The sequence below is a fragment of the Gymnodraco acuticeps genome, unplaced genomic scaffold (genome assembly GCF_902827175.1).
Source record: "Gymnodraco acuticeps unplaced genomic scaffold, fGymAcu1.1, whole genome shotgun sequence".
Taxonomy (NCBI): Eukaryota; Metazoa; Chordata; class Actinopteri; order Perciformes; family Bathydraconidae; genus Gymnodraco; species Gymnodraco acuticeps.
In genome coordinates this window covers 1,949,536-1,963,469 of record NW_022992284.1, presented here as the reverse complement: position 1 = coordinate 1,963,469, position 13,934 = coordinate 1,949,536, and the positions used below count along the sequence as shown (strand labels likewise).

General features: G+C 41.2%; 1 protein-coding gene across 1 annotated transcript in view; it reads right to left on the bottom strand.

The window, feature by feature from the left end:
- LOC117540678 (sterile alpha motif domain-containing protein 10-like) overlaps window positions 1-13,934 on the bottom strand; it is a 59,559-nt gene that overhangs the window by 24,283 nt on the left and 21,342 nt on the right. Inside the window, exon 3 of the mRNA XM_034207449.1 lies at window positions 1,793-1,961. Coding sequence (XP_034063340.1) covers window positions 1,793-1,961 — 169 coding nt within the window. The remainder of the gene's footprint in view (window positions 1-1,792; window positions 1,962-13,934) is intronic.

The following is a 13,934-nucleotide window of genomic DNA, read 5'->3' as shown; positions in this document are numbered from 1 at the left end:
GAATTAAGAAAGAGGACAATCAGTCTTCAAAATTACAAAAGACATGTGCTTTAAATTGTCATTCTGGAATGTTGATTGCAGCAAGAAATGGTTACCTAATCATACCATCGGTGTTTAGATTGGTTCATTATAAGTATGCTATATGTATTTGTTATGAGACAATCAATCTTAGTTCATCATATATTTAGCCTGGCAAACAATAATCTGCAAATAACTTGGAAATAAAACTTTCAAGTAAATGTACTGCACACTGAATATTCAAATGAAGTACAAATACCTTAAACTGACAACTATTCAAGGGTTTTTTCCAAACACCGACGCTAAATCTTGGCTTGCCTGTCAACTAGAGTAGCATTCACAGATGTGATATAGGGAACACCATTCATCCCGACCCTTCACTGTGTTGGATCAGAATTATAATCACATTGCACACACAGTCTGACGACCTATTTCCTGCTTTTGACAAGCATTCGACTGTATCACAGTATCTAATCTTGTCTACTACTACCGACAATATTGGGGAAGAAAGAGACAGAGCAATAACATCAGTCATGATACAATGAATAAGAGTAGAACAAAAGATGGCAGCATGAACCTTAACACACACATATTAGATGTAAAAGCAAGAGCAAGTGAAGAAGCTACACTGATCTCCCCAGGCAGCTTGTTCCACTGTAATGGTGCCATTACTGAGAGACCGAGAGAGAGAAAATTACTGCTGGGTCACTGAACTAAGATGATACAGACACACAATCCATTTCTAGGTTGTGGGTGTGATCCAACATTCTTCTGTTTATTGATGTGTCTTTGATGCTGACCATATGCATCAACAACAAAAAGGCATATTCACACAGAATGCGTATGAATATGCCTTTGCGCAAGACTAACCAGAAGCTTATAACCCTGGCAAAATGAAATCCAGCTGGACAATCGGCATGTGAATTCATAAGAATAATTAGATCTAAGCCTCTGTGTCTCGGTTTTAGAATACATAAATAAAAATGATCAGATCAGAGCTGCTGTAACTATGGCAGTGGCAGCATTGTTGACTGTGTGTGTGTGTGTGTGTGTGTGTGTGTGTGTGTGTGTGTGTGTGTGTGTGTGTGTGTGTGTGTGTGTGTGTGTGTGTGTGTGTGTGTGTGTGTGTGTGTGTGTGTGTGTGTGTGTGAACGTAAGTGAGTGGCGGCTGACCCTACGGCGCAGAACAGCAATCTGTTCGCACATTTTTTTTTTTTTGTACACATGATAAATGTACCTGCTCATGTGTGTCTGTTGGGTTTGTGAGTGTATACACTTGCATGCATTTATGTTGGCTTTCTAACAAATAAATATATATGTGTGTGGGGGGTGAACACGATAACCCACCATTCTTTCCGCAGCTTTCCCTTTCTTCTCCAAAAATAGGCTGCACTCCTTTCGTTACCTTACATGAATGCCTTTTAAATCTCCTTTGGAGAGATTTGGGTGTAAACCTGTTTCCAGTTGAAGAAGCTAAGCTGTGGAACCACAAACCTAAAATAAAACTTGTGTGACATTTGGTAAGCCTTTTATGGCATTTGGTTTGCAATATATTTGTCTACAGAAGCATCACTGCTGGGCTTAGTCAAAGGAGCCGAGGTGAATAGACAGGGGAATGGGGACATCACTGAAAGGGAAGAACATCTATAAGGCGAGATGCCTTATGCCTAGGTCATTTTAATCAAATATGCACAAACTAGTAATCATTACAATATAAGAATCTGAAAAAGACGCATATGATTGTATTAGCATGCATCTGTGTGGTGTACAGTACCTGTGATGGCATGATGGGAGAAGGCCTCTACATATGTCAGGTAGTTGTGAGGACAGTGTTTCTTAAGCCACTTGCAGACATCCTGCTGAGTCCACAGCACCACAGGTTTGGACAGGCTGGACAGAGTAGGACTGGTGTGATACACAGTGAAGGCTTCACCCGGACGCAACTGAAACACAACAACAACAACAACAATATATCAACAGATGCACTGCGCTGCTGCATGTGTGTGTTTGTTGCAGCAAGATAGAGAAGGTTTCTCATTTCTCGAATTCTCCTCGACTCCTATCCTCGTGTCTTAGTCCCGCCCACAGGAGATGCGAGCAGAGGAGTCGAGGAGGGGAACCGAGGAGAGAGGAGGGGAAGCAGCAGGCGGTTAGAGAAAAGAGAACTCCTCTCCTCTGAGCGGTCATTTTAAAGAGACGTCCATTAATGATGACAGGAGGCACAGCAGCCCTCTGTCTGATGGACAGATGTGTTCATGACGACTTATATATTTACTTTTAATTCATTCACAGTGCGTTATAATGAGACAATAACAGGCTACAGATGCAGACATATATACACACATATATTTATATAAATATATACAATTAAAAAATCAAACAAGTATGAGAGCACTCTCATAATAACACAATCAGAGACTGGATATTAGAGAAATGAGAAACCTTATTTCAGCCGTTTTCGTTGTCTGTCACGGCTCTGTGCGGGGAATTAATGGGGACATTAATAAAGTCACATCGAGTTCATATAGGCAGGAAAGACATCCCCTCAGCTCTCTCACTTGTGTGACTTTGTCTCATATCTAATCCATTCATTCATGCTCTGACTGTGCCAACTCCACAACAAAGGCTTTGGCTGATTTTCAACAGAAAAACACAGAACTGCTGCCAAATGTTCCACTCCATAACTGACTGCATTTAATGGGATTATGTATGCTGAAATGTCATATACACAAATGCAACTTGCACACACTCTTGTTGCTTAATATCCAATGTTGTCCTCGTCGCTTTTTTGTTAATGACACTAAGAGCTCCCAGAGTACCTTCACATCACAATTAGTGAAAGACACAGGTTCTTATCTATTTACATCTTTGCCTGCAGTTGTAATCTACACCTGTCAATTTAAGCACCAATCAGCTGCCCTATCAAGTTCTGGTTGGTCCACCAGCTAAGTGTGTTCATGCTTTGTAGGCCATAATTGAAAACAACTCCATCTTTCCGCTTCAGTGTGTTCGCTCGTTTCCATATTACATACATACTTCTAACCCAAGTAAAGCCATTTTAATAACCCAGATTTACTGCCCCAGCCCCATTATTCATTGAGAATGAGTTAGGAAGGTTGGGTAAAGGCTCTCTCTTTTGGAAGATTGAATGTGGACAAGAGGGGTGTCCTCTGCTCATTTTTGGATGGTCATCTTTAATCCTTTTCTGCATTTTTTCTATTGGCAATCTAGAACTCAGTTTAGTATACGGAGATGATTCCCAAAAGATGATCCAAACAATCTGTAATAACCTATCCTCAATAGTGACTAAGCTACATGACATTGCATAAACACATAAGAGATTAAATAAAGGGCTTAAGAGATACAGATCATTGCGTAAATGTTGTGATGAGGTAAATTATGTAATATCTATGATATTTGCTGACATTTATACATTAATAAAACTGTAACTAAATGTTATACACAAATACATCCAAGCAAAGGGAAGGTGGCAGACACAGGGGGGAAAACAGTCAGACAAAGAAAGAGAAAAATATAGAGCAGACAGTGCGCAGAGGCAATGGCTAACTCTGTGACTGAGTAATGGTCTTCATCATCAAGAAGCCAGACAGAAGGAAAATAGAATGATAGCTCCCCATCATCCCTCCTTCATTCCTCTTCCTCCTTCACTTTTTCTCCCTTGTTCTCTGGCTATCCATCAGACCGTATCTCCTCTGGCCAGTTCTGTGTTAGCCTGTTCACCCTTTACTACCTCCCCCACTCCTCCCCCCCACTCCTCCTGATACCTACTTCTACGTCCAGCGGGAGGAGTTCCCTCATTCATTACGTTCAGGAGAGAGATGGAGGGGCTGAATAGGCAAAGTGGAGGCTGTATATGGGGCGGAAGTCTAATGAGAGGTGGAGGACAGAGAAGGGGAGACAGAGGGGGAAGGTAATAGGTATGTTGCTGTAAGCACCAACATGGCCGGGACAGTTAGCCAAAGTCATTTGTTTTAGCAGTTCTTAATGGATTTAACATGGAAATATTGTGTGTATACCAAATATCTTGTATATTGGATTATGTTGCAAAAATAATTCTGTTTCCAAATATAGCTCTTTGGTAAATCTGCGTATTCACTTTCTTGCTGAGTAAGATCAGAAGATTAATAACAGGATGTTTGTGAAATAAATATATAGCTACAGCTGGTGAGTTTAGCAAGAGATTGCAATACAATCAATGGCCTAAAAATTAAACTATGAAACTGTTCAGTGCATGTAGATTCATCATATTTTTGCCAAGTTACTAATGTAGATGGTCCGTTAAAAAAGGGAAAAACTGGTTCTACCTTGTGGCCACAACCATGCTAACTGTTTCATGCTCTATGCTAAGCTAAATGTCCGATAGCTGTACCTTCATGTCCAGATTAGACTGTTTTCAGTCTTCTCAAATAACTCTATTATTGACCAACATTGACCTATTTATTTCATGTATACTATTACTTTATTTTTGTGGAAATAGATGCAATAAATACATTAATTGTAATAAATGATAATGAACTAATTTGCAGATTTTTCGTATCTTTGTATCATGAGTTCTATCTCTTTGCTCCTCACTGTGTTTCTGCTAGCTAGATACTTTTCCCCCTTACTGGTCCACACACTAACTTTCTTCTCTATTGATCATTGTGTGTGTATCCTCTGAAAGCTTATTTGTCCTTTTCTGCTTACTTTGTTCTATCATGTCTCTTATCCCGCCTATACTTGCTCCTCGTAAATGTTATCCCCGGCCGGCCTGAGATCCTCCCTCCTCCCATTCGCCTCACCTTCCTCTCTCGTTTCCTCCCTTCCATCTTCTGTGTGCTTTGACTTCTAGTGCTTCTGGGCCTGGAGCTACTTTTTGTCCATTAAGGTGCATACTGTAAGTTTTTTTTCTGTGATTACAACAGCATGCCTTGCCTCTCAGTGTAACTGAATCACGATAAGCCAAACGTCAGCAGAGCGTGGTGAATCCTAAAAAATGCACTTTGTGACCGACAAAGCCTCTGTCTCTGCACATCTACATCCTGCCTGAGATTGATCAATGATGCTATGCCAATTAGCAGAGAGTAGGCTTGTTTGAGACGCGTTGCGGCTCGCCTCGAAAGTAGACGAGAAAAGCCGATCGCAGCCGAGGGAGGTCTCAAAAAGCTCGCCTGAAGTCGGATAGCTCGGAGTCGGCTTCGTCTTCTTCTTCTTCTCTCCGTTTTTTGGCGGATTGCAAACAACTTGAAGGTGCATACCGCCACCTCCGGAGTCGGCTTGACTCGGTTTGCATTTATAAAGAATGCACACATGTGTTTAATCGTTAATGTCAGATATGTACTAAGTAAATACATTTGTTCCTGCTCAAGATTAGATCCAACTGTATTGTTATTGTACATATTACAGGTAGGCTACTGAGACAACGAAATGCAGTTTAGCTTCTAACCAGGTGCAACAAGCAGTAAAGTGAAAAGTAATGTACACAATTTACAGAATAAAATATAGAATGAATTGAATGATGAATAAACAGTGAGGGGTATGAATACACTAGATATCAGCCTGTGAGCAGTATGAACAGTGTGTATGAATATGCTAAGATATATAAAGTATGAAAACGGTAAGCAGTATAGTATAAAATATATAGATATTAATTTCATGATGATAAACATTGTGGAACAATGATGAAAAATGGGAATGGATGTGGCAACGTAAAACTGACACAAAACAACAACAAACTTTTGCCAGCCAATTGGAGAGTTTAATCAGCAGCACGTGGTAAAAACCACCAATGAGCGCTCAGCTCGAGATACCAGCGAGCCGTTTCCCATCAAGCATTTCGCTTCCGCAGCCCGTGGAGAGCAACTGCGCCAACTCGCCTCGCCTCGCTCTCAAGGCTGCGGGCGTCTTTGTCCCGCGAAATTTCAAAGTCTCATGTGGGCGGGCCTCCAGAACAAGTCGGACAAAATGACTAACCATCATGCAACGCACTAGCAAGACGTTGATCGCAACTGCGCAGGTCTTGCTTGTCTCAAACAAGCCTTGTGTGTGTGTGTGTGTGTGTGTGTGTGTGTGTGTGTGTGTGTGTGTGTGTGTGTGTGTGTGTGTGTGTGTGTGTGTGTGTGTGTGTGTGTGTGTGTGTGGCCTAGCATTACTATACTTGTGGGGACCTAAGTCTGTTTACACAGTCACGTGTGGGGACTCGCCTCCCTCATGGGGACATAATGGAGGTCCCCATGAGGGGAATCATTAATTTTAGGGTGAAGACTTGGTTAAGTTAAGGTTAAGGGTTAGGCATGTGTTGGTTATGGTTAAGGTTAGGATAAGTCTCCAGGAAATGCATGTAAGTCAATGTAATGTCCCCTGAAGTGATGTATACATTAGGGATGTGCATCTCCATCACTGAGGCCGATGCGATGCCTATCTCGATACGTTGCCACGATACGATACATTAACGATACATTTGAAAGACCAGGCGATGCGATACGATACACCCCTGTTGCGATACAGTTCGATACGATTTGATTCAACATTATGCGATTCGGTGCGATACGATTCAACACGATGCAAAAATAATGATACTTCAATATGGTACGACAGAGGATTTTTGTTTTATTCCTTATATGCAGCAAATCATACATTAACAAAAAAGTGATTTACATATTTGGTACTGCACATCCCATCATGCCGTTTATTTTTTTACCTTTAAAAGCTCTCCAGAGTACAATTGTATAACACCTCACAGTTAAACAATGCAAGGATGCATTGCTCATGATTAACAATATGCAAATAACAGCTACCATAGAGCAATGCCCATACAGCTGCCAGCCTGATGTGCTTAACACTCATTCATAGGCTAACTCACCAGTGAGCAGAAAGCAGTGGTTTCTATATGAACAATAAAGAATACAAATAACCTTTCACAAACAGGTATTTCATAACTGCTTACAGTAAGGAAGACATTTAAACTATTATTGGCAGTCACAGGCTGCTGTAAACTAAACACCACTCTCTCTGACAGAACACCTCACTGAGTGATTTAACTCATAGCCTATGTCTAACTTTCAGGTTTCTCTTTTCAGCCGCAGACCCCACGTCGCCTCTTTATGTGCGTCGCTAAGTTCCTCGTACTACTTGTGTACTTTAAAGCGGCTCGGCATCGTTAACAATTTGTGAGCGATTTTTCAAGTTGACCGTCTGTAGTATATAGTGCCGCGCACATATACCATCAGGACGTTACTGATGGGGTGCGGCTGCGGAGTGATACTGTGTGTATGCAAGCCCGCATCTAGGACGGATCTATGTATCATGGCTGTTACACCGTCTTTCTTGAACAATCCGAAGTGTTGCCAAACGTTTGATTTGTAGGTATTTTTCGGTGCGCTGTGTTTCTCTTTCTCCTCGACTTCCGTGTGTGTTGATAACTGAGACTCTCGGCCTCCGGAGTGGCGAAGCAAATATCAAAGATCGTCTCTGCTGAGCGTTGACAAGATGAGGGGATTTTATATGAATGAATCGGTTTTTTACCGATGCAAAGACGCTACGCAATCGATGCATCGCGAGTTCAACCCGGTTCAACCCAAACTGTAGCCGATGTGCACTCTTTCAACCGGTGCACTCGCATCTTGAACGTTTATGCCGGTGCACCGATGCGAATCGGTGAATCTTAACATCTCTAGTATACATGGTGTGTGTGTGTGTGTGTGTGTGTGTGTGTGTGACTGTGTAAATCAATCTGTGATTTATATATTTTATAATCTGCACACCATGCACTCACACCTGCCTTTTTCTTTCGGCTCTGCATCTTCTCCTGCTGTCACTTTATTTCTCCACAGGTTACTAAACACTTCTCTTCTATCTTCTCTGTAAGCTCGGATGCCTAACAGCTCTCTCTTTCTCTCTCTCCATTTACAGTGCCGATCTATCTCCTCCTCTCCTATCGTTACAGAATCAGATCTTCAATCCGTCTCTTCTATTCCAAAGACCCTGATGGATACTGACAGATGATTCTTCATATCACCTCTTCACATTTTCTCATTCCATGTTTTTTTTCCTGTCGGTATTGCTGAATCTGTTACGGTGTGTGCAGGAAGCAGGACCCAAATGCAGATTAAAGTGTCAAAAATATCTCCTTTATTTCAAGGCTATACGATAAACAAAGACAGAACAGAACACTCACCGAAGACCAAGTCATAACACAAGACGAACCGACCAAGACAGACAGAAAAACCAGAACTTAAATACACACAAGACTAATCATACAAACAAGACACAGGTGAGGAGGGAGGAGAAACCACAGGGACACCAGGTGAACACAATCGGGTAATCAGGGAGGGAAAACAGACAGAAAGCAACAGGCAAAACAGGAGGTGAACACCCTTCAAAACAAAACAGGAAACCAAAGACAGAAAAAACAAGACAAAACACAACACAGACAGATCTTAACAGAATCGACCCCCCTCCCCTTTCTTCCTGGCTGTTACTGTTACATCACTTAGCACCCCTGTGTGTCCCACTGCTCAGTTTACTCTTTATGCATATGTGTTTAAGTATGTCACTGTGATTTTGATCAAGTTTATGTGTTAGTTTCCATGAGTGCTCTTGTGCGAGAGAGTGTGTGGGCAAGTGTGTTAACTGTCAGTCTCTGTTAGATGCCGCATGGCTTTGCCTGTGGTTGTCCTCAAGACATGCAGTTTGTAAATGTTTTGCACTCATGCAAATGTGAGCAAACTCTCAGTAGGAGGACAAAAGGCCAGAAGAGATTTTTTACAAAACCCTCTATTTAGCATGAGTCAAACATGTGTCTCGGACAGAGCAACACTTTACATCACCCAGCAGCTCACTTATTTGTTTTTCTCTGTATCTCGGTCTTTGAAACCTCAGTTCTCTGCTGCATCATCAAGACAACAGAAAAGCAATCGGCCAACAAAGATGATGCTTGCATGAAGTGCCAGCACTTCGGTTGACAACAAGTGAGGTGATTCATTTCGGGGTTGTCTGATTTGCCACCTTTCGGTTTAGTCAAGATTAGGGAAATAAAATTACTTACCAAAAACAAACCAGTGCAGTCTTTTGCAAGGAAGTGAAATTCAACCACAGCCTCAGCAGTCAGAGTCGCACATATTAAAGCCTTTTAAAGCCTAAAGGTTTTGTGGTTGTATAAAAAGATCACTCTAAATCTAACCTTTCCTTCTGTGAGATGACAATCATTATTTACATTACAAGAGGTGACTTTTCAGAAAACACAATTTATTTCCAGGGTTTGCCACAAACAACCCAAGCGGTCGTTGTTCTGGTGAGGGCAGTCTCCATAAATCAATAAATAAAAACATGTTTTTATGTGACAGGTCTGGTTTTCAATAAAAAGGCCAAAACACAATCGATCGAATAGTTGTTGAGACATTTCACAAAAAAATACACAAATGTTAACCTTGAGTTGGCGCTACAGGAAAATTCAGTGGATGAATCTTCTAGTCCCAATGCCTGTACAAACATGTCTGCCAATTTATCAGAGAGACGCTGAGATATACGTATGTGCTATTGGTAACACAAAACGTTGACATTTTCATCTCCCTTTCATGTCCCTCCTCTTCAGGTGATCATGGATTTCTGGACAAAGTTTCCTTGTGTTAAGATATTTCAGTCTAGTCCAAAGTGGTAAAATAATTAACAAACAGTCGGTCGAACCATCAATCTCAGCCACAGAAAATATTTTTTTAAATGCAGCAAAATTTGTAACCTAAAATATACAATGTAATAGATGTAATATGGAGAAGCAGTGGGCAGCTTATTACCGGACAAGATTTGGGCACACAATATACACTAAGAATATTAATGCCTGTGGGTGAATATGATACATGTAATATTCAGAGTGGTACAGAGCAACATGCAGACCCCGAGTTGATGTCATGGCAGCACTGCACATAGTGGAGTTTGGCAGTATTTTAATGTAGTCGTACATAAGCAGAGATGCAGGACAATCATAACAACAGTGACTAATGGTCGGTTCAATATATGTTACGAGTGGTCAATGTTTTGGCATTGTGTGTTATATTTGTGTGTTTTCTCTCTGGTATAATTCACTGTTTGTGTTGGTATCTGCTGGAAAGTTCAGCCACTGTAATAAGGAGGGGGGAAATAATCACAGAGAGGTCTGTTATATTTGCAAACCCAGCATGGCAATTTAGTGAATAAGGGCCTCACTGTCTCTAAGCTTGGTTCTGATAGAAGGCACAGTGGCTGCTGTTACTTCCTAATTTGTGTCTCTGTTATATCACCTATTCCCCAGTCTCATCTAAAGGTTCACCCACAAGCTGTGTGTCAGAAAGCAAAATGAGACACCCGCAGACCCCTCCCTCCCCTCATCTGGCTCAAGGATGATGCAGACGGTGCCACAATGCAATGAGTCATTATTTGGAAAAAACCTATAACTGGATAGGTCTGCATACAGGTCCACATACACTAATGTAAGAATATAAATGAGTGTATAACCTCCATTTTAAGACCTGCTGCTGGTATGATCAATGTAATTTCATCTGTCTACAGCCCCAATTAACTTCTAACCTTAATGTGCAGAATCAGCCATGTTTCCAGAAACTCACTTTCATCCCTAGAGAATTCCTGAAAAGGACCTCGGCATAGGGAGCAAATCAAATTATCCCACTTTGTACGTACTGTAGTAGCTAGACAACTGAAAAATGCTCAATGACAACACTTATATGTAAATACATGTTATATATTGTTGTATGTACTTTGGGTAAGCGTGGCTCTGCCTATTTTGTCCGCATTGCAAAATAACAGATTTGTGTTTGTGTGTGTGTGTGTGTGTGTGTGTGTGTGTGTGTGTGTGTGTGCGTGTGTGTGCGTGTGTGTGTGTGTGTGTGTGTGTGTGTGTGTGTGTGTGTGTGTGTGTGTGTGTGTGTGTGTGTGTGTGTGTGTGTGTGTGTGTGTGTGTGTGTGTATGCATGTGTGTCTGTGTGCACAGGAGTTTGCATAGGAGTGCATACTCTGTTCTATTAGCTTTTCTTAAATGATAAGGAAGATTCCCCAGGTCCCACCTTATATGCAGAAGCTGAGTGGTGTTTCACTTAACTGGCTCCCTCGTTACAGCTGATGTGTGCACAACCAGTGTAATGAAGAATAATCTAATCATCACTCCTTAGAGAAATGGACCCACAGATGCCAACCCACGTATACACACATAACCCTAAAACCCTTCTCGCATGGGACTAGTATTACCAGTGGACCTCATGAGAAATACACCCCAAGCTTGTTTTTTGACAAAGATGGTTTAAGATAGAGGTACAAAGGGACACTGGTTTTTCTTGTGAATGCAAGAGACACACAGACACATCAGAGAGGGCTGGACTGCTGTACCAGTAGTTGAATAATGCATGAAGAGGCTTGTTGCCACAAGGAAATGATAAGCCTTACTTCTCATGGTATGGAGGAGGTTTAATTATCCAGTCTCTGTGTAATCACATGGAAACAGCTTCCCACTCGTCTTTTATTAAGCCTTTTATAGCTGTTATAGCTGAGGGGGCAGTCTTTTATGGATTATTGAACAATCTCGAGGTGCATATGTACACTTTACAGCAAACGTTTCTGTGGTGGAGAGACTAAACAAATGACTTCCACTGGGCTATCTGCTCTCTTTCATGTAAAGAGTAGTAGCCAGGATGAAGGCTGTTGTGTCATATGGTGTTTTAGGTCAAACACAGGCGGGATGCCTTAAAATAGATTTTTTTTTTTCCTCTTTGTTTTGCCTCTCTCTGGTGCAGCACAGATGAAACAATTAGACTTCCTCGTACCACTGAGATTTCACAGCTAAAGATGCACCCCTGCCGCTGATGCACTAATGCTCTCTTTTCTCTCTGATGCTCAGAGATTATCTGCCACAGAGCACATATGGCTTTTACCCACCCTAGTCAGGGCAGCTTCATTACACCACTCTGTCTCTCATATAGTTGGAGTCACTGCTTTTAAGATTACAGTGGAAAGCTTTTATGAGCTACCAGTTAATTCACACAGGAGTATATTCAATTACTGCAAACCGCACCTCAAGGGAAATAATATGTTCTTAACTAAGCTACTAAAGAATGTTCAAACTATAATATTTTATTAAATATTTTATCTGGCACAGGGATGTAATTCAATACAAAGTCATACAAGTGAATTATTTTACCAATTATAACTTCTCGACTTCACGATGAGAACAACTTCAAATAATGAGCAAGAGATGATCACATATGCAGAAATAAAACAATCAAAATAAAATAAAAGTTTTATTTTGACATACTTTTACCACACAAAGCGTGTTTGATTACCAGAGCGAGAGAACCAATAAGGTTTCCTTTAACGGCTTTTAAAAATGTATCACAAGTAAAAATAACAAACAAAACACAAAATGATTAAAGGCCTCTCTACTTCCTTCTTTTGATTAGTTTAGTTTTTCACCCCCTTTCCCTTGAACTACAATACAATACAGGAGAGTGCATTTACGTAGTCACGTTGTGCCTCTCGGCGTATACTTTGACTTTCTGTCTCTTTGGAGAGTGCTAGTACGTTGGATACGTTGGGCCTTTTCACTGTTGTCCCTCTTCACTAGTATCCCATGTCCCCTCTTCATAATTTGGGTCTTCATAATTTCCACCCTATTCTAAGGGGAAGCATGATGGTGCCTTTTCATTTCAATTTCTGGCTTTGTGTTTCTTCACCTCTTACTCGTTTAATATTTAGGAGAGTGCATTTACGTAGTCACGTTGTGCCTCTCTTCCTCTGTTTCTGGCTGTTCTTTTCATACCCTTGTTTCTCTGAGAAGAGAAGAAATACTATTCTAAAAAGGAGCTGACACATGGTGTCTCTTCACTTGAGGGGTCAGAGTTCATATGGTGAGGGATTCCATGAGCGGTATGCACCGGCCTGTGCCTTTACCTTGGACTTCTAATAGAACTGCTCGGGTCTTGATAGATTGAGTGGGGAAGTTCATGAGATCTTTCTAGAGGGTTATCAAGAATAACTTTTATCCAGTGACCTTTTCCCTCTCTGTCTGTGTCTGTGCATTCTCTTGTTCCGATTAACCCAGCCAAATCTTTTTTCTTGTTTTGTATCTATATCTACGCCGGGATCCGGAGTCGAGGCTGATCCTCTTGCTGTAGTCCTGTGTCTTGGTTCCTCTATCCTGAGTTCTGGATTAAGTCGTGGACTTCGGGTCGTGGCTGAACCTGTCTCTGCGGTCCTGCCTTGGGTCTAGTCATGCTGCTTCCCTGATGGCTTCCACAGGATTGTAGCTGACATCCTCGTGGATTCATCTTCTTATTACAGACACATGCATTTCCTAACATTCGGTCTATATGCTGTAAAATGTATTATCTCTTCGATTTACACACGGCATCTATTGCACGTCTGTCCGTCCTGGGAGAGGGATCCCTCCTCTGTTGCTCTCCCTGAGGTTTCTCCCATTTTCCCCCCTTAAACTGTGGGTTTTCTCTGGAAGTTTTTCCTTGTACGATGTGAGGGTCTAAGGATAGAGGGTGTCGATTTTCTCATACTGATATTCTGAACAATCTGTGCTGTTGTATTTGCTGTAAAGTGTCTCTACTGTAGGCTATTTTTATTATATGTACAGCACTTTGGCTCGACCAAAAATCGTTATAAATGTGCTATATAAATAAAACTTGATTTGATTTGATTTGAAGCTTGTTCAAAAACAAAAATATCAATGATTGATGATTATGATTTAAATGGCAACAATAAGCCTCTAAAAACACTAGCTGTATGTGAAATTGCCAGAACTGATTCCAAGCTACTGCAAACTTAGATCTTCAACTTTAGATTCTAAAATATGGCATGTGTTCTTTTCCCATGCTGCTGATTGCCCTGACATTTACTCTTTTTGAACAAACCCAAATCATTGACAG